At 40.8% G+C, this 25345-nt stretch overlaps 1 protein-coding gene across 10 annotated transcripts in view; it reads right to left on the reverse strand.

Moving 5' to 3' along the window:
• The window catches only part of LMO7 (LIM domain 7), a 191759-nt gene that overhangs the window by 74699 nt on the left and 91715 nt on the right, over positions 1-25345 (reverse strand). For 9 of the 10 annotated variants that reach the window (XM_067466894.1, XM_067466893.1, XM_067466892.1 and 6 more), the window contains exon 5: positions 5795-5901. In XM_067466894.1, coding sequence (XP_067322995.1) covers positions 5795-5901 — 107 coding nt within the window. Of the gene's footprint in view, positions 1-5794; positions 5902-6339; positions 6362-25345 lie in introns of those variants that run through there. The other variant, XM_060769437.2, reaches the window with a different exon arrangement.

Genomic DNA, 25345 nt, shown 5'->3' on the forward strand with positions numbered 1-25345 from the left:
TTTATTCCAGCTTATGGAGACTTTAAGGCAAAGGAATGATGGCATTTTCCTGGTAAGAGTTGTTCCGAAGTAGCTTGCCATTGCCTTTTCTGTTGGTGGTACTAAAATTTGTGTACATCTTACAAACAATGGCATCGTAGAACCAGATAAATATGATAGGTTAATATCACTATTTAAAACTAAAAGTTTTCAATATTTGCACAAGTTAGCATTCCAAAAACACAATCTAAAAGGCTACTCGGACTTCAATATCTCACATGAAGCACTAAGTCTGAACAGCAATGTTTAGCTGTAGCCATGCTACTATGAGTATTTTTAGCAAGAGTTTCACATTGCACCCTATAATAATCTCAGTCGCATGACCTCAAGACACACTTCCTACCCAAAGCACTTCTCTTCCCTGTACAAAAAACATATCCAAGGAATATTAGCATATACTTCTCAGTATCATAGGATGCCCAGACCCAGAACCAAATTAAACCAGTCGATAACATGAGCTCACATCAAGCACCAGTGTTTACATTTCAAATTTCTCATCTTTTTGGATTGAAGATACAATTTAGCTGAATTTCACTCAGCTCTGCAAATGCTTATTCCTTTCAGCCTCTCACATCAAAGTGTGTTGCTGCAGTAAAGATTCTCCAAGGCTGCAAATAGTAATACAGGAAACCGCCTTGTACCAATTCAAACCATCCATCATAGCATTGCTCGCTCTGACAAGTAGCAGCCCTTCAAAATTTTAGACGGGATTCCTTTTCTAGCTCTATTTGAACACCTCTGCTGTTCCCTGAGGATATTCCACGCAATTGTTTTTAACAATTTGATTTTAAAGTGGATACAACTGATTTTAATGTTCATGTGTATTTATAATTTGCTTATATTCCAGTATTAAATGTTTGCCATATTTATGTTGTGCTGTGCCCTGAGTCCCCTTCCGGGTGAGAAGGGCAGAATATATATGCTTTAAATAAATAATAGTATAAATAATAATAAATAAATATCACCTCAATTTGGCACTGCTTGGCTTCCAAAATCAGACAAGACCAAGATGGCATGACAGAACATTAGGAGAACTATTACTATTATTATTATTATTATTATTATTATTTCAAACATTTGTACCCTGTCCTTCTCAACCTGCAAAGGGAGACTCAAGGTGGCTTACAGCCAGCAACAATTCGATGTGCACACATATAAAACACAGTAAAAACACAACATTACATAATAAGTTAAAACATTAGGTTAAAATCCATTTAAAACAGATTATTAACTAAATAGCCATATCTAAATCCAATTCAGCAACCAATGACCCAGTCCAAAATCTGCCCATAATCCATTCTCAAAAATATTGTGATTGCTGTCAGCTTGCTACCCAAATGCCTGGCCCCAAAACCATGTTTTGAGCATCTTCCTGAAGGAAAGGAGGCATGTAGTTGACCTAATTTCGCTGGGGAGTGTGTTCCACAGGTAGGGGGCCACCACCGACAAGGCCTTGTCTCTCGTCTTCACCAAGCACGTTTGCGACAAAGCCAGGATTGAGAGAAGGGCCTCCTCGGACAAACTATTTCTTGTGTCCATTTTACAACACTCCATACAAACAAGGTTGCAAAAGCTAGCTCTAATACAATAATTTGGTATTTCATAAGGAAAATTCAGCTTTGGTATCTAAGTGCCTCTAAAATATTCTTAAGCAAACATATAAAAATACTGTATAAAATATGTCCTGTGAGTATTAAACCAGAATCACCATGCTATGATACTAAAAACTATCTGGTACTAATTAAAGCAAAAGCTGTCTTAAAGGCGGGGGGAGGGGGGGTAAGGGGGTGTAAACCGTTCTGATTTTTTTTCCAAAATAAAGGTAACTGCTTGCAATTATGCAATGTGCACATTGGGTTATCCTATCAAAGAAAGCATCACTATGCAAAGGACAGCATAGAATCATTGAATCACTGAATCACTGAGTTGGAAGAGACCTTGTAGGCCATCAGTCAATAAGATCCTTAGCCTACTGAAGGAAAAGTTCTGCTAAAACTCTATTAATGAGTATGTACTAGATAATAATACAAAAGATATATTCAATGTTTCTTGACTATTATTTCTAATAATTGAAGTTTTAAAAAGCATGTCACAAATTATGTTGTTGAAGGCTTTCATGGCCAGAATCACTGGGTTGTTGTAGGTTTTTTGGGGCTATGTGGCCATGTTCTAGAGGCAATCTCTCCTGATGTTTCGCCTGCATCTATGGCAAGCATCCTCAGAGGTAGTGAGATCATGGGGTAGTGTGGTAGTGACCTCACTACCTCTGTGGATGCTTGCCATAGATGCAGGCGAAACGTCAGAAAAGAATGCCTCTAGAACATGGCCATATAGCCCGAAAAAAACTACAACAACCCCTGTCACAAATTAGTTTTATAATGCAGTTCAAGGAAGGGGAACAGGAAAAATAATCATATGAAAATGACATTTCAAAGTAAAACTACCATGAGATACAGAAAGCAAGAAAAACACTGTGCTTTCAAGATTAATTGTCAGGGAGCATACAAAAGCTTGACAAATATCCGCTGAAACTATCAACAAAGAAAAAAAGTCACACTGTCAACTCTTTGTGGTCCAGAGATAGAGCCCATGATAATGACGATTGCCCATAAGAGACAGAAAAACCACAACAGGAATTCTCAGTTTTGATCACTTTCATCATTTGTCTCAATAACAACAACCACATATCCCTATTATTCACTTCAATGGCTCATATTGACAAATTTCAGGGCACATCATGCTCAACTATTTATCTCATTTTGAATTATTTCATATCCCAGTGACTGCAGCTAAAGAAGAGTTCATTGCATTCCGACTTAGCTTGAAGTCATTCCAAAAAGAAAATAACCACTTCAGATTTTCTTAATTACTGCTGTATTACAGAGGTATAATAAATACTCTTACACGGCCTGCAATGAGACCAGAATAGTTTCTTACTCTAACATGATACAACATGTTTTCTTAAAACTGTGATACTTGCAGTTACACTAAAATGATAGATGGCAAAGGAGAAAATGTTCCTTAACTGTACTCAATATTTTCACTTTATTACTCATACATTGTTGCTATTGTCAAGGGTGACACAGAGATACAGAAACTAAGCACAAACTAACAGTAACAAAGAGATATACCTTATTCATCCTACTGATGGGTTTCAAAATAAAAGTGAAGAGGGGGAAGGAAATTATTACCACTATTAAGTCTATCTAAAATAAACCAGTCTTAAATGTTTCTTTCCTCTTCCTGCTTTCCTCTTTATCCACACAGTATTTGACAGAGAGAGAAAAGGAGCTAACCAGCCTTTCCCAGCCAAGATGAGCACAGAGGAATGATGAACACATCTCTCTCTTTGGTGGGTGGAGGGAAGAGAAAAGGTTACAGCCAGTTCTACAGGATTTACAGGAAGACTAAAGGATCTTGGATGCTGTTTTGATCCCTTTCTAGCAGAGGAAGAGATGCTGGAAGAAAGCATAATGAATGGAACTCTATCTAAAAGGCAAAACAATTGCTCTGAAGTAGCAGATGATGGGATTCCCCTGCATTAGAGTCAGAGGGACTTTTCTTTAGGGTGGGGGGCATGCTTGCTTGCCTATTTCCCTTAGTCTTCCAGGAAAAGGAGATGAAGAAGAATAGTTCCACAATCTGCTTTCCAAAGGAATGTCATTTCGGGCAGCTTGCTTGCTAAGCTAAACCTCTGCCCCTTTTATCTCACAGAGTAAGAGAGCTGGTGCCCTCGATATAGGACCGCCATCCCCTCTCAAACACACCTGGTCGCCTATGAGCAGTCCTTACATATCAACAAAAGTGGTTTACCTGTAATCTTGATTTTGATTACAGTTACTCTTTTCCAGATTGCTGCAGGTTTAGCAAGGTTAGTTTCACAACACTGTTTACCATTCCTCAAGCCACATTCTTGGCAACGGCACTTGCATGCACACTGCCCTTCTCGAATGCACTGAGAAGGCCAAAGGTAAAAAATGTATCGAAACCTTACATTTCTGTCTTTGATCCCTGCCCCACCTCCTTTTCCTCAGCCTTTTAACCACCAAGGGAGCAGGACTGACACAGCTTAACAGCCCAAGGAAACATTTCCTGTATGCCATATTTACCTTAGTAACACTTGTTAACGACAAAATTCTTGGCAATGTATTAAGGACTTTGTCCTACTCTTCCCTGAAGCTCTTACCCCACCTGCTCTTTCCCTCTACCTCTTTTCGTTCTCTTTTCTCTCTCTCAAAAGGATATAGAGATAGATAGGTAGAAAGATAGGTAAGTAGATACATACATATGTAGGTAAAGGTTTCCCCTTGGCATTAAGTCTGGTCGTGTCTGACTCTGTGGGGGTGTGTGCTTATCTCCATTTCTAAGCCAAAGAGCTGGTGTTTTCCATAGACACCTCCAAGGTTATGTGGCCAGCATGACTGCATGGAGTGCCATTACCTTTCCACCGGAGCGGTTCCTATTTATCTACTCACATTTGCATGTTTTTGAACTGCTAGGTTGCCAGAAGCTAGGGTGAACAGCAGGAGCTCACCCCACTTCCCAGATTTGAACCGCTGACCTTTTGGTCAGCAAGTTCAGCAGCTCAGCGGTTTAACCCACTGTGCCACTGGGGGCTCCACATACATACATACATAGATATATAGACAGATAGATGAGAGACATCAGTATATATTAAAGATATGCTAAAGGTTTCAGATCTCAATCTCTCTGCCTTCCCCAGTCCCTGCTTTCTCACTCTCTCTTTCTCTTCTCTAAAAGCTGTGACAGGCACATATTTTAAAAAGCAATGAATAATCGTGCAAGATCCAATGATTTCATGCTTTCTAATGAATGAGTCTGAAACAACAGCAAGTATTCTTAACACAACATACTTTGATTTCCTTTTTAATCCTTCCTCCTTACCTTGGAAACACACATTGCTGCACACACTAAAACTTCTGAAGCATAGGCAGAATGGAAATAATCGCTGTACAATAAGCAATGAATTTATTCCTAATTATTCCTATTATTACTATAACAAAAATTATGCCATTTGTCTTCTCTAAACAGTTCCAAGTGCCTGTTCTAAATCAGCCCTTGATGCATGCTGCTGGTAGAGAGCTCATGTAACAGATGGGACACTATGGCTGGGAAGTAGCCACGCTATTCAGTGTGGGTGACAGGCGCTGTCGCCCAAGAGTGGGAGAAGGCATCAGGCTGCACAAGGCAAGCTCTCCAGTACTTTTAATAGTAAAGCACATAACATACTAGCAACACATCTTCTGTGGAAAGAACATATACTAATGTCTGGATGCTGGACCAAAGCCAAGTATATTCATGTGTGCTACAATATATAGACACACACACACACTATACCCCCGGTTATTCTAATGTTTCCACCCCTCCCTTCCCTTTAAAACTTTCACATTAAAAAAGCAACAACCAGGGAACCTTCTGCTCTGCATTTCTAAGCAATACAATCTTTGAGTTGTATGAGTTTTCCGGGTTGTATGGCCATGTTACTTGTACAGTACCAAAACTCACAGCAACCCAGGGATTCCCGACATGAAAGCCTTTGACAACACATTGAACATAACGATTAATTAGTAAAGCAGTCACCACCTTCTTTATTAAAAGATGTTCAGAGAATAGATATTCTCAGTAAAATGTGATCCTATTTTACCATTTTATAGGCTTGCCCAACTTAGGACATACATGAATATAAACACTAACAACAGTATCTTAATATTAACTGATAAAACAAGACACTTACTTGACAGTAACTCGATTTGATAAATCCTGAAGGTCACCAGGATGAAAAAGCTGAGCTTCTTTTAATCCAAGATTTCCACAAGCTTTCAAAAACACATTTATATTATCCTGTAGAGACAAGCAGAAAGCGACGGCTTAGTTGAGTTACGTGGAAGATTGGAACCGCAAGTTGTTTAGCCGAAGTTTCAAAGTCCAGAATGTGGAGAGATACAGAAGACTGGTTTGTTGTATCATAAATACTCGCAATATTTCATACAAATCCTTGGGATGAAAAGTGATCTCACTAACCGACAGAGCATGTTAAAGATTACCAGGTATAAAGCAAAAAAAAAAAAAAAAAAAGCCCAGCCAGAACGCTGCAATCTACATTTGATGTCAGCTCTGCAAACAAACGTCCTTTTTAGCTTTGCATGACAAGCCTCACCTCTCACATTTAAAAATAACTCAAGCTACTGACATTCACCACCCAGAAATGGTTGGCAACGGAGGAAGAAAGAGGAGGAACTCTCGTTTCTATGATTACAGATTGAGTGTAGAATACTGCACCTGGAATCTGGCTTCAGTTCCTGAGCAAGCTAAGGGGGGTGTGGTTGGGGGGAGCAAATAAAAGGCAAGAGCAAAAGGCACAGCACGAATGTGGCTTTCATTGGGTAAACCAGGAAACATAGGTGTGGCTTAACAGATCACTACACCTGCTCTGGGCTAACTGCTTACTGAGTCAGTGAGAGAAGCATACATGGAACGTGACAGAGCAACTCTGCAGTTGGCACCTCATTTTCGTTCACAGAATATGAGCCATGAAGTGAGAGCGGTCAGCATGTTGGTGTTAAATCCAATCACCGGTGGCCAAATAATTTCTCTCACACATTCCAAGTATGCCATGGAAATAAGCACCCAGGAAATGCAGCACAGATGTACTTTGCCCTTTTCAGATCTTTAAGCTCAGCCATTCTGGAAACAATGAGCTGGTTCACAGGTAGCATTCAATTCTGTTTAGCACAAGGGTGAATAACTCACTCCCCTCCACATGTAGCTGGACTCCAACAGTCATAATCTGAAGGTAATGGCACATGATAACATTTGACCTACCCACTTTCAACTGCACCTTTAGTATCTACTAAAGCAGTGGTTTTCAACCTGTGGATCCCCAGGTGTTTTGGCCTACAGCTCCCAGAATTCCCAGCCAGTTTACCAGTTATAAGCATTTCTGGGGGTTGAAGGCCAAAACATCTGGGGACCCATAGATTGAGAACCACTGAACAAAAGTGACTAAAGACCCCCGGTGGCACAGCAGGTTAAACTATTTAGCTGCTGAACTTGTTGACTAAAAGGTCGATGTTTTGAATCCAGGGAGCATAGTGAGCTCCTACTGTTAGCCCCAGCTTCTGCCAACCTAGCAGTTCGAAAACATACAAATGTGAGCAGATCAATAGGTATCACTCCACTGGGAAGGTAACAGCACTCCAAGCAGTCATGCCAACCACATGACCTTGAAGGCATCTACAGACAATGCCGACTCTTCGGCTTAGAAATGGAGATGAACACCACCCCCAGAGTAGGATACAAGTAGACTTAATGTCCAGGGGAAACCTTTATCTTTACCTTAAAGTGACTATGAATGACAAAAAAATGGGGGTCAGTTCAGAGATGGAGCCCCTTCGAGGGGCTTTTTTCACCATGCAGTAATTCCTTTGAGGACGCAACTAAATTCATTTCGAATACGGTGCCGGAGGAGAGTTCTACAGATACCACATACATACATACATACATGCATACATACATACATACAAACAGAGAGCAAATCAAGACTGAACTCTCACTAGAAACCAAAATGAGACTTCTGAACTTTGGACACTAAATGAGATAACATTACCCATTAGATAGGAGGATAATGTGTAGTGTAGGAAAAGAGGAAAACAGCATCACACATGGATAGATTTAATCAAGAAAGCCAAGCCCCCAATGTTTCAAGAATTTAGAAGGGCTGTTAATATTAGATGCCTTGGATGGCTCTCAATAAAAAGCTGCCTGTAAGTCAAATACCAGTATGCATGCGTCAATAGAGTGGCATCACATTGTTCAGCTGTGAGAAATAACTTTAATGCTAGAAAATTCAATTTATGGCACATCTTTACATTCAACCCAAAATAAGTTTTGGAGATGGGAAAAGATATACCAACATGATAGCATTTAACTAACTAACAAACAAACAAACAAAAAAACACATTTGCAATATTGTTTTGATAACATGTTCATTCTTTACTGATTCAGTATATGACTGAGATGGGCATGTTTGCTTAATTAGAAGGTAGTTAACTGGTGGCATTTAATTCTCAGATCACCGATTATGAGGGTCCTTAGAATGATATTCTTTAATCTTGTTTTCAAGTCATTAACTGCACACAAACATGCCAATTATCCTGTACAATCTATTCCTACTTTACAGCCCATTTTTTGTTCTCTCAATTCATTATTTTCATAGTAAATAAGAACAATAGCTACCAACACAACCACCAAGGGATACAATTTTGCACTGATGTATCTCTATTTATGTCTACCAAAAGCTGCATTCATTTATCACTGGGAGAGATCATATTCTGGAGGCATGGAGCAGGGTGCTATCAATATGCTGATGACACCCAAATATATTTCTCCATGTCGCTAAAAACAGCTTTAGCTAAGGATGGTGTGTCTTCTCTGAATGAATGCCTGGAGGAGGTAATGGGCTGGATGAAGATAAGACAGAGGTGCTTGCAATTAAGGATTCTAATAGGAGATGGCAGTGTGTCAAACAGTCCTGGATGGGGTTATACTCCCCCGAAAGACTGTATTAGCAGCTTGGAAATGCTCCTGGATCCCTCTCTCCAAATGCCACATAGATGCTTTGATCAGGAGTGTTTACTACCAGCTTCAGCTGATACACCAGCTATGTCCCTTCCTAGATTTGGAGGACCTAAATATAGTACTGCACACACTGATCACCTAAAGATTGGACTTCTGCAATGTGCTTTACATTGGGGACACCTCTGCAGCAAGTTCAGAAACTCCAGTTAGTTCAAAACACAGGAGCCAGATTGGTCACGGGAAAATCTAGGATTAAGCATATTACATCTATTCTGAAATCACTCCAACTGCCAATTAGTTTCCAAGAAAAGTGTGAAGTATTGGTTTTGATCTTTAATATCCTGCATGGTTTGGGTCCAGGTTACCTACAGGATCACTTCCTCCTATAGAATCCATCCATACATAGAGGTTCTATCGGGATGTTTACTTCAACCAGCCAAAACCTGATTGGCAACTGTCACCCAGATGACATTTTTATTGGCTGTGGAATGACCTGCCGGAAGAACTCCAACAGCTAAATGAGCAGTCAAAAAATTCAAGGCACAATTAAAGGCCTATCTTTTCCAGTGGGCCTACCCAGTCCATTTTAATCTTGCATTCTATCAGTACTGTATTTAAATTTTTTACTCTGCATTTTAATATATGTATTTTATGATAATGTGCTTTACCTGTGTTATACCCTTCCTCAATTGTAAGGAGAGGCAAGTCACAAATAAAATGTATGATCATCATCATCTATCTGACCCAACTCTATTGTTCACACAGGGTAAAGGATACACATACACACAAAACCAGGATTACTCCAGAGGGCTCTTGTGGACTCTGAAAAAAAAATTGTTTAGCAAATTGGGGAAAACTGTGCATTTTTTGATTGGCCCAATAAAAGCATCACTGTTTTGTGGATTTGGGATGCTACTGTAACATGTACTTCCTGATTCTACAAATCTATGCCATACATAAAGCCAACTTAAATTATCAAGAAAGGGAGTTCACATAATATACAGCAGCTAAAATTAATCTGATATTCAAAATCCTTGGTTTCCTGTCAGCTCCACCTGGGCAGCACCCTCCAAACTCTTTGGGTGTTGTTAAATAAGCAGCTGTGGGTGGGAATCACATGTTCTTCTTACGCAATAAATGGGAATTCCAGTATGCATACCCCAATGAACTGACATCACATTACTCAGCTGGGACAAACAGCTTTGTAACACCAGCAGAAACGCAAGTTATGGCACATCTTGATATTCAACCCAACAGGTTTTGGAGAGTGGGAAAGCTATATGAATCAGGACAATTAGTTTAAGGTGGAAATCACCCAATTTTCTCCAGGCCATAGGAATACTGATTTATCTAAAATACGTCCTGTACTCTTTTCTACCTTCATTTACATTCCTGCCATTCTGGCTTATGCACTATTTCAACTGGCATTACACAAGTAAAACCAGAATTAGACTGGATGACTATGAATACATTAGCATGTAATGTATGCAGAATTTACCAAGTCCAAAGTCTTATTTAAGTTATACACACACAGCTGTACAAGGATTTCAAGTGTTTATTTTGACCATTTTATTTTTTCAATCTTTCTTAATCTCCTAAAACTTCTAATCCACTACCACAAAATGGACTGGCACTACACTGAGAGTGTTATATTGCTACAATCTATATAAATAAAAATGTAATGTTCGTTTGTGGGATTAACATAACTCAAAAACCACTGGACGAATTGACACCAAATTTGAACACAATACACCTATCAGGCCAACAAGTGACCATCACTCATAAAAACACTGAAAAACACAGCAGAAGAGACTTAAAAGCAAAAATCCCAAAAATTACATTGCAATACATGCGCAAAACCACATATATATAAGCAAGCACACATATACACAAATATATACACACACATATAGACACACAAAACACACATACACAGACTTTGCCACAGCAACACGTGGCAGGGGATGGCTAGTTTAATAAATATTGACATTGCTGCACAATAATATTGTATCAATATTGAATGGAAGATATGTTTATTTCCAAGGCATAATTTAGAATGTAAACCCTGCACATGTATGCTAAAAACATGTAAGCCTGCCATGAAGAAATGTCCATTGTTTCCAGAGTAGTTGTGAAAGGGTCACTTCTCCTGTGTATTCTAGTTCACTGGAAGTGTTTATAAAACAGGACTAGGAAGCAGTGGGAGAAGGCATTCCTACTAAAATTAAAACTGAGGCTGCAGTTGCATGGGAACAGAGGTGAGTCAGTCAATCCATGCACAGAAAATGATATACTTGGAGATGACCGCTGCTGGTGGAAAGCTACTTTTCCTACCCATTTCTCCCATTTTGGAGAAAAACGCAAGTTTACATGAATACCTGTAACATGCAAGTACTTCCAAGTTTAGCCACTCCACCACAACAAAGACAATATATTGTTAGGAGTGAACAGGGCTCTGCTTGCCACAAGAATAACAACAAAGGCATGGCTGTAAAAGCTGGAAGCAGATTCTAATTTTTCCTGTCCCTTGGCTCAGGGGGAGAAAAAAGCAACACTTTTCCTACTAGTTTCTTCGTTCTGAGTTCCTCCAGATTCCTTCCTCCCCAAACATGTCCCTTCTATTCTCTATTAACGCTATTCCTATCAGGAAGCAGCATGAGTGAGAAGGATGGAGAGGCATTTTTTTAGCTCATGCAGAATTCTGGAATCCTGGCTTGCAAATATACATGTCTGCTATGACCCATAGCAAATAACTCAAAGGCTGTTGTCAGTATAGTATCACACAGAAGGTTTCAATTTCACAAGGTCACCAGATACCTCGATACACCAAGTGAAGTACTACCCCCATACCCTTGGGGACAGTATACACGGTTTCACTTACACACATGTGACAAGATATATACTCTCTAGGAATTTTCTAGATCCTCCAAGCAATATGCTCATAATATGCTCCTGCTAGAAGTTGTTTATTTCAATAAGGTTCACTAATATCCATGGTTTCTTGTTTCCATTGTAAGCTCATATCAAACACAGCAGGAGCAGATGGGAAGTGGAGAATCTCTCAACTCTTCCTCTTGCCCATGCATATCTATCCTTGCAATTTCTGGGTATTTCTGGGTAAAGGAAGAAAAGGATTAAGGGATGGCATGAAATCTGAATGTTTTAAAGCCCCTAAGAAGCCTACCATTTGTTTGCAGTTTGCTTTTAAAATCGCCAAAGATTGTTTCTGAGACTAGCTAGGAAGAACTTTACCTGTTCTTGTCTTAGTATCTGTGGGAGTTAGGTTCCAGGACCAAAGTGGATACCAAAATCTGTGGATGTTCAAATCCTAATATATAATGACATAGCAAAATAGTGTCCGTTATAGAAAATGGCAAAATCAAATTTGTTGGGGGGGGGGGGGATAAGTTGAATCCATGGATGAAGAATTCATGAATGCAGAAGGCCAAGTGCATCTCCGCTTACTGGATTTGGGTAAAGCTCAATTGTTCATCTGTTGCACTAAATGGAGTTATGTATGAAAAAAAGAGAGCCCCCGGTAGCACAGTGGGTTCAACCTCGGAGCTGTTGAACTTGCTGACTGAAAGGTTGGCAGTTTAATCCGGAGAGCAGTGTGAGCTCCCACTGTTAGCCTCAGCTTTTGCCAACATAGCAATTCGAAAACATGCAAATGTGAGTAGATCAATAGATACCGTTTTGGCAGGAAGGTAATGGCTCTCCATGCAGTCATGCCAGCCACATGACCTTGGGATAACGCCAGTTCTTTGGCTTAGAAATGGAGATGAGCACCACCCCCCAGAGTCAGACACAACTAGACTTAATGTCAAGGAAAAACATTTACCTTTTCTCTGAAAAAGAGACTATGAGAGAAAGCAAGAAGTTACAACTTCTTGGCTACTTAAAAGGTTCCATTCATACCTAACATTTTGCTTCTGGGCAACGAAATGTTAAGGCTAACTCATTCAAATATCTAGAAAAATGCTCATTTCCATATAAATCACCCCAGCCCCATGTATTTTGGGACTTTCCTTGGCAGTGTTATTACAGGATGATGAGGGGCTGCTCTTCAAAACTGATTACTATACCACCTCTATTAGTAGGAGTAACTGTGATAATGTACATATGTTTAAATTATTGAAAATGCAGTTCAATATCCCCTACAATTTCAAGCATCTAAATCCACAATAACATTTATGTTTCATTCTTTCAACTTAACATATATAGTTCGTAACTCTACAAGATGAGGGGAAGGGGAGCGGGAAAATATTCCTAGGCTACAACCCTAGATCTGCAAAGTAATAAATAAGCTCTTTTATACATAAGGAATCCATTATACTAACCATAAAAGCTTATGATTCCACACTTAATTCGGGACTTTGCTTGAAGCTAGATGTGGTAACCAAGCTAGTGTTGCACTTTGCTACTCACACCCAGCCTTTAAATGGCTTTGGAGGTTTTTTCATATTATGAGGACAAAAAGCCTTTGTGATTAACTGTGCATCACACATGTATTAGGATTACTTATTGTCTTTACAATATATGAGAAGAGACAGGGGGCTGATCACAAGACTAGGAAGCCCAGAATTCCCAGACACTAATCTCAGCTTATTACGGCATTCCATCCTGTAAGGTAAAGTAGGACCAAATTTACTTATACGTACACTTCAGACTAGAAGGACGTAAGTACCTAGTGTTCCAAATAGAAAATGTCAAATTAAAGCACTCTGATTAGTATACAGAAGGGTACTGAAATTTTCATCTCCAAACATTTGACAGAAAGAAAGACTGGAATGAGAGAGAGGCAGAAAAAGAAGGTTATGAAACACTGTTTTGGTTGCATTTCCTCAAATCAGTTGCTGATACGATTCCCATTCTTTCTTATACACATGTAAATTGCATCATCCCCACCAACATGGACTTCAATGATATGGCAGTCCCACAGTTTTGACATGTGGGATTATTTTTACTTTTAGTTTTAGGAAGCTTCAGCTAGATTCCTCATTGCGCCTGGAACCACAGGTCTCAGAAATGGCCAGGGGAGCTTTTGCACAATTAAAACTTCTGCGCCAGTTACACCCGTACCTTGGGAAGTCAGATTTGGCCACAGTGGTCCATGTTCTTGTTACATCAAGGATAGACAACTGCAACACACTCTACATGGGGTTGCCTTTGAAGATTGTTTGGAAGCTTCAAATGGTCCAACAGGTGGCAGCCAGATTTCGCACTGAGGCAGTGTACAGGGAGCACACAACTCCCGTTACGGCAACTCCACTGGCTGCCAGTCTGCTACCGAGCACAATTCAAAGTGCTGGCTTTAGCCTATAAAGCCCTAAATGGTTCCAATCCAGCTTATCTGTCCAAACATATCTCCTTCTATGATCCACTTCAGAGATTAAGGGAGGCCCTGCTCTCGATTCCACCTCCCTCGCAAACGCTACTGGTGAGTACGAGACAGGGCCTTCTCAGTGGTGGCCCCTCAGTTATGGAACTCCTTCCCTAGTGAAACTAGAGCAGCCCCCTCCATCCTGACCTTCAAGGAGAAAGCAAAAATATGGTTATGTGATTAAGCTTTTGGACAACAAAGTTCTTAGTGCAATAAGAGAACAAGGAATAGTGAACGGACCAATGGAACGACTACGGATTTGATTTTGGATGGCGTGATTTTAATAACTGTTTTTAAATGGTGTTGTTTATGGGTGGGTTTTAATATAAGTGTTATAGTATTATTGATGTTTTAATTTTTATGTTTTATGTCTAAATGTTATTTTAAGTTTAAGTTTTATGTTTTAATATGGTTAGGTTTTTAATTTATCATTATATGTTATTTTCTAGCTATTATGTTTTGGTTTTCACATGTATGTAAGGCATTGAATTTTGCCTTTGTTATGTTAGAAACTGCTTTGAGTTCTCTCAGGGGGAGAAAAGCAGTAAAAAAATGTAGTAAAAAAAATATTAACAGACAATGGTTCTTTTCTCCCACCCAGGACATTCCACAAGTATATATACTCCACTTGCCTTATTGCCATCAGATCCTCTGAAGATGAGAATCTAATAGTATAGATGCAGGATAAATGTCAGGAGAAAATGCTGCTAGAGCACGACCATACAGACCAGAAACCACGCAACACCCCAATAGTAGTTCTGCTTACATAAATGAACTGCTAAAAATGTAAAACTGTCAACTAAACATAAAATCCCAATAAGATAGGCTCTTATGTTTTTAACAGGAGGGTGATTTTCACAAATTGACAGGCAAAGTTTGTAATGGCATGAACATAAACATTATCACCTGCTTGTAAGCTAAGTTGTGGTAAAAGTAACAAATACAGGAATAGAATCAAATCCTGGTGAGCAATTTAATTCATACACCAGTGTATTCATCCACACCAAAGGAGGTAAGGACACCAGAGTTTGTTAATCAGCTTCAACGTACAAGCTATGTTGCTATAGTTTATAGATTTTGTTATGGATTGTTTCACTGTCCAAACTAGCACCCCTGGCTTGTTTCCTTAGCTGCCTATCCTAAAATACGACCTGATAACAGTAAAAAAGAAACCAATCACAAACAAAGATGTGGTAAAAACAAGACATGCCATATTTCATCACATAATAGTTGCCATTGCATAATAGATTCACACCCTTTTTGGAATACCAAAATAGCATTTTTGTTTTCCTCAGGCACACAGACAGCTTTGCAACACTGGCTTTCCCTTTACTGGCAGCCACGGGAACCCCTATAGCTGCCAAAAATTCCTCGCATAATAGTCACATCCCCTTTTTCTGCCAAAAGGAGGAAAATGTGACTATTATGCGATGATAGCTGGTACTTACATATTTCCATTTCAGGAGCTCAAGACAGGAACAATCCACTTCAGAAGAACCTGTATCTCTGACTCATTTCAGAAATATATAATATTCAAGAACTTTGTGTTTCCCTGGCATTCTATGACACACATGTGAAAGAGGTCACTATTATTTTTCATTCAAGGTAGCATGGCTAAGACATAACTAAGATATAAAACTCAAAATGACCCAGAAACCTATGCATACTATAGTTGCAATGCATATATAAAGTAAAAGAGTTCTAATTTAAAATAGACATTTCAGGCACATTAGATTACCCTGCTCTTGAAATAGTTCCAGTTATGTCAAGCTTCAGCATTTATCTTTAAATAACCCAACATTGGGTTATTAATCCCATCAATTTACTTGGATATATACACAAAATTACACAGACAGCTTAAACTAAACAAAATGTGTGTGTAAGTGTCCTTTCAACCCATATAATTATGAATTTTTGAACAAAGATCTTGGTATGGAACTTTTATTTAATGGAAGACTATCACTGTTGTGATAGCAACGTAATAAAAAGGCCTGTCAACACTACCATCACAGACACAGCAAGCCATAACTTTTCTTCAACGGGTTTGTCATTTGTTATGACCCTGAATAAACTTGCTTAGCCACTTCCAGTGACCATATTAGGCTGGTGTAGAATAAATGTCCTGCTGATGAACAGGGCCAGACCATTTCCTGGTCAGGTAAACAAACACATAGTGGAAACACATACAAAAATATTGTCGAAGGCTTTCATGGCTGGAATCACTAGGTTCTTGTGGGTTTTTTCGGGCTATAGAGCCATGTTCTAGAGGCATTTCTCCTGACGTTTCGCCTGCATCTATGGCAAGCATCCTCAGAGGTTGTGAGGTCTGTTGGAAGTAGGAAAAATGGGTTTATATATCTGTGGAATGGCTGGGGTGGGGCAAGGAGCTCTTCCCTGCTGCAGTTAGGTGTGAATGTTTAGCTGATCACCTTCATTAGCATTTGAAGGCCTGCCCGAGCCTGGGAAAATCTGTTGCTGGGAGGTGTTAATCTGTGCCTGGTTTTTTCCTCTCTGTTGTTTAGCTGTTATAATTTTAGAGTTTTTTAATACTGGTAGCCAGATTTTGTTCATTTTCATGGTCTCTTCCTTTCTGTTGAAATTGTCCACATGCTTGTGGATTTCAATGGCTTCTCTGTGTAGTCTGACATGGTGGTTGTTGGTGTGGTCCAGCATTTCTGTGTTCTCAAATAATATGCTGTGTCCAGGCTGGTTCATCAGGTGCTCTGCTATGGCTGACTTCTCTGGTTGAAGTAGTCTGCAGTGCCTTTCATGTTCCTTGATGCGTGTCTGGGCGCTGCGTTTGGTGGTCCCTATGTAGACTTGTCCACAGCTGCATGGTATACGGTAGACTCCTGCAGAGGTGAGAGGATCCCTCTTGTCCTTTATGGACTCCCAAAAATCCATAAGGACTCCACCCCACTCAGACCCATCGTGAGTGCCATTGGATCCCCCACATACGACCTAGCAAAATTTCTTGCTGCACAGTTACAAAGCCATATTGGGCTCACTACACACTACATCAAGGACTCAGCCCACTTCATAGAAAAAATCAGCAATCTCAAGCTAAATACAAACGACAAACTGATCAGCTTCGATGTGGTATCTCTATTTACCATGGTCCCGGTAGCAGACACCATGGCACTCATCAACCAGAGGTTCCCAGAAGACATCACGGCTCTGTTTCACCATTGCCTTACCACCAGTTACTTTCAGTGGGACAATGAATTCTACGAACAGAAAGATGGAGTAGCTATGGGGAGCCCTCTCAGCCCGGTCATAGCTAACTTCTACATGGAACACTTTGAAGAACAAGCCCTGGAAACAGCAACCAAAAAGCCCACGATATGGTTCAGATATGTGGATGACACCTTCACCATTTGGAGCCATGGAGTAGAAGAACTCAACAGGTTCCTGGACCATCTTAACAGCATCCACCCAAACATCCAGTTCACCATGGAAAAAGAAAATGAAGGAAGACTGCCTTTTCTAGATGTCCTAGTCATCCGCAAACCAGATCAACAATTGGGTCACACCGTCTACAGAAAACCCACACACACAGATAGATATCTACATAAAAACTCCAACCATCACCCAAGTCAAAAAAGAAGCACCATTAAAGCCTTGGCAGACCGTGCAAAAAGAATCTGCGAACCCCACCTCCTCCAAGATGAACTGAACCACCTCAACTGGGCTCTCCAGGCCAATGGATACTCCACCTCCGACATCAGAAGAGCTGCAAGACCAAGAACAAGCCACGAGAGTAAAGATGAAGATCCACCCAGAGGGAAAGTGTTCCTGCCATACATCAAGGGAACCACTGATCGCATAGGGAAACTGATGAGGAAACACAACATACAAACAATCTACAAACCCACCAAGAAAATCCAACAAATGCTACGTTCAGCAAAAGACAAGAGGGATCCTCTCACCTCTGCAGGAGTCTACCGTATACCATGCAGCTGTGGACAAGTCTACATAGGGACCACCAAATGCAGCGCCCAGACACGCATCAAGGAACATGAAAGGCACTGCAGACTACTTCAACCAGAGAAGTCAGCCATAGCAGAGCACCTGATGAACCAGCCTGGACACAGCATATTATTTGAGAACACAGAAATGCTGGACCACACCAACAACCACCATGTCAGACTACACAGAGAAGCCATTGAAATCCACAAGCATGTGGACAATTTCAACAGAAAGGAAGAGACCATGAAAATGAACAAAATCTGGCTACCAGTATTAAAAAACTCTAAAATTATAACAGCTAAACAACAGAGAGGAAAAAACCAGGCACAGATTAACACCTCCCAGCAACAGATTTTCCCAGGCTCGGGCAGGCCTTCAAATGCTAATGAAGGTGATCAGCTAAACATTCACACCTAACTGCAGCAAGGAAGAGCTCCTTGCCCCACCCCAGCCATTCCACAGATATATAAACCCATTTTTCCTACTTCCAACAGACCTCACAACCTCTGAGGATGCTTGCCATAGATGCAGGCGAAACGTCAGGAGAAATGCCTCTAGAACATGGCTCTATAGCCCGAAAAAACCCACAAGAACATACAAAAATAGTCGACTTTCCCTACCCATAGAATCTACATCCACCGAGTCCACCATCCATGGCTTGAAAATTATATTAAAAATCCAAAAGCAATCAGTTTGCCATTTTTTATAAGTGGTGCCATTGTAATATGTCATTGTACATAATGGAACTTGAGAATTCATGAATTTGGGGATCCACTGGAAACTTTGGAACCAAACTCCAGAAGATATCAAGAGTCTACGGTACCTCTCTCCCATCCATTTATTATAGCAGCCTTCTTTTTCTTTTTCATCTTTACAACTAGATTTAGGGATCTGAGAGGAAAACAATAATGTTGTACAAGATTCTGAAAACCTGTTCAGAAATAATGCACAAGTATAATTTCCCAACAATGATGGCTTGAGACAAGTAGGAGACAGAGCTTTGGTAGCATGGTACTGTATTTAACACATTTTACTAAAATGTTTTAACATGTTTTAATATTGGAAAATCAAGAATTTACAAAAAAAAAAAAAAAGAGAGAGAGAACAGAACCCTACTGTATGTACATATAATTATGTGTTCTTCTGTGTGCCTATGTTGCAAGACAGATCATTCCAGTGTGGAGCACAGTGGGTTAACTCTCAAGCTATCATATTCTCTACAGGTGCTGAGATTAACTCAAAGGTCAGTGGTTACTTTCACTTCATTAGGTTTAGCCTGGATTTTCTTCCTATTAACTGGCTGATGCCACTGGTGTGTTGACAGGATTTTATCACTTTGTTAACTTTAAGTTTTTATCACTTTTTGTAACTTTAAGTTATTTCTGACAAATAGATTATTATTATTATTAATAATAATAATAATAATAATAGCCACCTGCTTAACACATACAACAAAATGCACAGAGTTAAAATTCAAGTTAAAATCTGCAGACGTAATGCAGATTAAAATGCACAACCTAAATTTGACTGGGAAGGCCTGCCGGAATAGATAGGTCTTCATTGCATCTTAATTTCCGAAAGTTGATTTAGCTATTGAAGCTCTTCAGGCAGGTCAATCCACAATCTTGGGGCGGCCAATGAAAAGGTCCTCTGGGTCATTAAGTGATCTGATCTTGCCTCCAGAGTCGTATTACAACATCCAAATCACTATGCCACGCTACATCATTATTATCATCTTAACAAAACTTGAGGACATACACATATAGCCCACATGTAACAGCACACCCTTCAGAGATTTGTACTTTTCGCCATTCAGTGTCAACAAAATTGTGGGGAATGTTGACAAGTGATAGAAATGACATATCGTAAACACCCACTTGTTAAACCAGAAAAGAAATACCAGCTGAGGTGCCTGAATCAAGAAAACTGCCCAGGAAGTGTTAAGGGCAGGGGAAATGTTGCACATTCCTCACCCTCCCACTGTCAGGGTTGCCTACACATTGCATCCTACACTTAATCCAGGACGACATTCAACAACTCTTCAAGAAGAAAAATATGACAGGCCCCCTGTTCCTCATTCTTCCCTTCCATACCAAAATCTATTTACTCTGCCTTAACCGGTTTATGGCTCAGATCTGCTAGAATACCAGCTGCCAATTGTCAGTGATAAGCAAGGGACACACGACAGAATGATTAGTTAACATTAACATGCAATGTGGCAGGCAAAATCAAGTTTTCCTTATATGGCATCCACAACCTTTGAATGCCCTAGCTGTCGTGTTTAATCATACACAAATACCATGTGTTGACTTGTTTGTCCTTCCTCTTTGAACATTATCCCCACCCCCCACCCCAACTGTTCAGGCACACCCACGTTTACAGAGGGACACTGGACTACAGTTTTCAATTGTATAATGACTAAAAGCTCTATTTTGGTCTATATACACAGACATTGGTAATGCGAGGGCCTTGAGATGTTACTAGACTGTAAATTCCATTAACACAAACTATGCTGGCTAAAGAAGTTATGTTTTAGTAAACTTTTTTTAGTCAGTGGTAGGTGAGCTGTGGCCTATCAATTTGTGTATCACTAATATTTTCTGGTGTGTTACTGTATAAAATACTTTATGAAGCTAATTAATGTATTGATTTATTGTGCATCCATTGTCTGGGGCATCTGGTTTTATTCACAAATTAGATGAGGTTTGTTTTACATGTTCTACATCACCGTGCTAATTTTTCAAAAATATTATTTTTAGTTTGAATGATTTTATCCTATTGTTGGTATCAGACGTTTCCAACAGCACTATAAGGAATATGTTGAATAGACAATAATATATTTGCATGCAAAACAACATCATAAACAAACTCTGTTGCTTCTGGCCATCCCTAAGGACATGTGAAACTTGAATCTACCTAATATTTGAGAATCTAATGTATTCTCTCACATGCTTATAAAAATATTTTCTGACTAATCTAAATATAATAAGAAAAGCTGTTCATTTTAATTTCTCCTTTTGATACCTCTCTCCCATAATTCCCATAAGAGGGTAGGACTTATGTCTCTGAAAACTTGGATAATGGAATTTGCTTATCAAATTTGCAGATGACACCAAATTAGGATATGTGGCTAACAGCACAGAGAACAGGATTAGAATCCAAAATTACCTTAACAGATTGGAGCTGGACCAAAACTAGCAAAATGAATTTAGACTCAGAGGAATATAAGATGCTATGCTTAAAATAGTGAAAGGCACAGATGAATCAGTCGTTAAAATGCAATTCTAGGCTGCATTAATAGAAGTATAGTGTCTAGATCAGGAATGGGCAAACTTTGGCCCTCCAGGTGTTTTGTACTTAAACTCCCACAATTCCTAATAGCTGGTAAACTGGTTGGGATTTCTGGGAGTTGAAGTCCAAAACACCTGGAGTGCCAAAGTTTGCCAGAGGTGACTTGCAACCATTTTGAAAAAAAGTGTCTCCGGGGCCTAAAATGGACTGGGCGCATGGGCATTGAGGGGCAAAAACTGGGAGGAGTGTTTGCAATGGGAATGTGGTGGGGGTGCTGCCCCTCAAAGTCTTCTAGAAGGCTAAGAGAGCTCACTAGCCTCCAACAATTGCAGTGCATGTACACACAACAATTATGCAGAAATGTTCGCAAGGATTTAAATACTAAGTACTGTACTGATATTTTTGAAAAATGACTGCTGCTTTAGCAAGTCCATTCTTCAGAACTACTCTTCACATTAGTATTTTATCAATAAACATTAGGCGTTTATATCCAGCTAAATCCTTTTCCTGTAGAACAGCTTCTGATAGAACAGGAGTAGACAATTTCCTCTCCTCCTGCTCCCCCTTCCCACATACCCTTTAATTTGCTTGTCTGGAAGAGAAAGAAAATCCCGTCATGCAAGCAGATGTCTACTTGTGCAATGCTGGTTCTTACTATGTTTAAGGCCCTAAAGCTAGAACTAGGGCTCAAAAGGAAGGATGAAAGTACTCTCTCCTAAGAGCAAAGTACTCTCTGTCAGCAAGTTATATGACCAGTGGCGTTGCAACTGCCAACAGAGCAGGTGTCAGACATTCTCCGGGATCATAAAATTCAATCGATTCCTAACCATTTGCAGTGTCTCTTCTGTCTCCCAAGTAATGAGCTGTGCTCCTCTGAATCATTTGTTGCCTAGAGACACAGTCTGATTCTGGATTATCCCCAGCTTGCTTCTAAACACAATCCAAGACGATGCTTATAAAAAGATGCTCTCCCAGAAATGAAAGCTACACCTGCTTAGAAAAGGGGAGAAAAGCTTATCAAGCCAGATGCCAATTACAATTTTGAAAGCATCTCAGGAGTTACATTCCAGCAATGGGCGCCGTTAATGGCACATGGGGCAGGGCCAAGGACAAGGTAGGTGAGCCAAGGGAGTGGAAGTCCAGGTGCAATCCTTATGAATTTATCATTTTCCCTGCTTAATTCTAAGTAGAGACTGTAGAAGTTGAGCATTTAAAGTTTGCATATTATCAAAGACCCTCTTATCTCTGATCATTCCTTGGAGTTAACACCAGGAAGTGTTAACTAGATGGAGGAACCCTATGTGGTTCTCTGTCCATTAGCTAGAGGTTCAGGCCAGCCCCATTCCATGGTAAAGATTTCCCCTTCATTTCATTGCTGTTTCTGCATGACATAAGCATGAAAATAGTATTTATTTATTTATTTATTTATTTATTTGCTTTACTTCTATACCGCATTTTTCAGCCTAGATTAGGCGACTCAATGCGGTTACACAGTGCAAGTTATACAGTAATATACAGTTAAAAACACATCACACATTACAACAAAATCAACAATTATTATCATTTCCTTATCAATTCATAACGCCTCAACAGAACAAGATCCATTCTCATAATCCTTGTGCCATTCCTATGTTCAGTTTTACCGACTTCCTGTGTTCAGTTGTTCAGTTGCACTGATTAGCCAAACGCTTGCTCATAGAGCCAAGTCTTGACCTTCCTCCGAAACGCCAGCAACGAGGGGGCCTGTCTGATGTCAACCGGTAGTGCATCCCTGTCTCTCGTCCCCGCCAATCGTCCCCGCCAATCGCCAAAATAGTAGTCAGCATTCTCTTGTTTTGCACCCCATTCAAAATAGTTCTCCCATACTTCACACTGAACCTTGAAGGGCCATTCCTCAACCCAAATGACCTGGATATTGTTATCTTTAATAATAATAATAATAATAATAATAATAATAATAATAATATAAAACTTTATTTATATCTCATCACCATCTCCCAAAAGGGACTCAGGGTGGCTTACAAAGCACATAGTTGTGCAAATGGAATACACAAAATACAGTAAAATACATATAACACATAACACTGTCAATTTATATAAAACCAATACATATAAAACAGCACTGTGTACATTTTGCGAACATTGCACGGTATAATCCGTCCTACCTCTGCTGCTAATGTGGTAATAAGACCATAATATAGCGCTTAGTGGCGCCTGTTCCGTAGCCAACTGTTTGCACTTTACCAACTGTGGCACTTTACCCCTCCCAACTCCTCCTGCCGCACTTTAGTAGTATAGAGGGCCAAATATTTTCTGTTGAGGCTGTTGCACTTTAATATCTTGTTGCACTTTAAAAACCTTGCACCTTAAGAATTACTCGGTAGCCGCGGAATTTACCTTGCACTTTGCACTTTAAGACTCTAGTATTCAAGGACCATCCTATTTCGCGGCTAACGCTCGCCTCTGGTACCCTTCATCTACCGAAGTGTCCATTTCCATCCATGTGGTCCCCCACCCTCCTATGCTTACTGTCTCTGTCACTATTATCTGGTGGAAGGGGCAGGGGAGGTAGTGGGCTGGAACCTGTGGGAAACAATGAGGGGAGGAGGGGGGATGAAGAAGGCCAGCACAATTGGCAAGATAAAACGCCAACATCCCAAACAGCTGGTGAAAGTGTGATTAAGACCCTAGCCAGAAATAGCGGCATGGAGGAGGGGAGGTGTTCCACTAGCCGAGGGGCCCCCATAGAGGTCGTGGTGGGAAGGAGGAGATGCGGGAAAAGGAGACCTCAAATTCGGCCAAATTCGGACCACTTATCTATAATCAAAATTCCAAATCGGTCTCCTAAGGTAAATTGGTGTAACCAGGTGAGCGGACCCTCCGGTCTGAAGGTGGTGCTGTTGAACGCCAGATCTGTCAATGGAAAAACGACCTGGATCCAGGACTTAATCCTGGACGAACGGGCAGATCTGGCGTGCATCACGGAGACCTGGTTGGATGAAGCTGGAGGAGTAAATCTGACCCAGCTTTGTCCTCCGGGTTTCTCCGTGCAGCACCAACCTAGATCCGGAGGGCGGGGAGGTGGGGTCGCAGTGGTCTATAGGGACTCCATCCATCTGACCAGGTGCCCCATCCCGCAGACCGCAAATTTCGAAAGCGTCTACCTGAGGGTGGGTGACCGGGACAGTATAGGGATTCTAGTAGTGTACCGTCCACCTCGCTGCACTACAGTCTCCCTACCTGAGCTAGCGGGGGTGGTCTCGAGCCTGGCATTGAAGTCTCAACGGCTTCTTGTGCTGGGAGACTTCAACGTCCATGCCGAGACGACCCTCACAGGCGCGGCTCAGGACTTCATGTCTGCCATGGCAACCATGGGGCTGTCCCAACAAATATCTGGCCCCACCCACTGTGCTGGACACACATTGGATTTGGTTTTCTGTCAGGGATGGGAACAGGGTGGCGGTGTGGAGGAGTTGTCCATCTCTCCGTTGCCATGGACCGACCACTTCCTGATCAGATTTAGGCTCACTGCGCCCCCTAACCTCTGCAAAGGTGGAGGACCCATTAAGATGGTCCGCCCCAGGAGACTGATGGATCCGAATGGCTTCCTGACGGCTCTTGGGGATTTTCCCGCCACCTCGGTAGGTGACCATGTCGAAGCCTTGGTGGCTCTCTGGAATGGGGAGATGACCAGGGCTATTGACATGATTGCTCCGGAACGTCCCCTCTCAAGTAGCCGAGCTAAACCAGCCCCTTGGTTTACTGAGGAGCTGGCAGCTATGAAGCGAAGGAAGAGGGAACTAGAGAGCGTGTGGCGTTCGGAACCGAGCGAGTCAAACCGAGCACGGTTTGTGTCCTTTCTTAGGGCATATGCCGCGGCAATAAAGACCGCAAAGAAAACTTTCTTTGCGGCCACTATTGCGTCTGCAAAGAACCGTCCGGCGGAGCTGTTTCGGATTGTCAGAGGTCTTTTAACTCCCGCCTCTGCAGGTGGGAGCCCTGACAATTCGGTCGCGCGCTGTGAAGCATTTGCTCGGTTCTTCGCAGACAAAGTCGCCTTGATCC

The sequence above is a fragment of the Anolis sagrei genome, chromosome 3, assembly GCF_037176765.1.
Source record: "Anolis sagrei isolate rAnoSag1 chromosome 3, rAnoSag1.mat, whole genome shotgun sequence".
NCBI lineage: Eukaryota > Metazoa > Chordata > Lepidosauria > Squamata > Dactyloidae > Anolis > Anolis sagrei.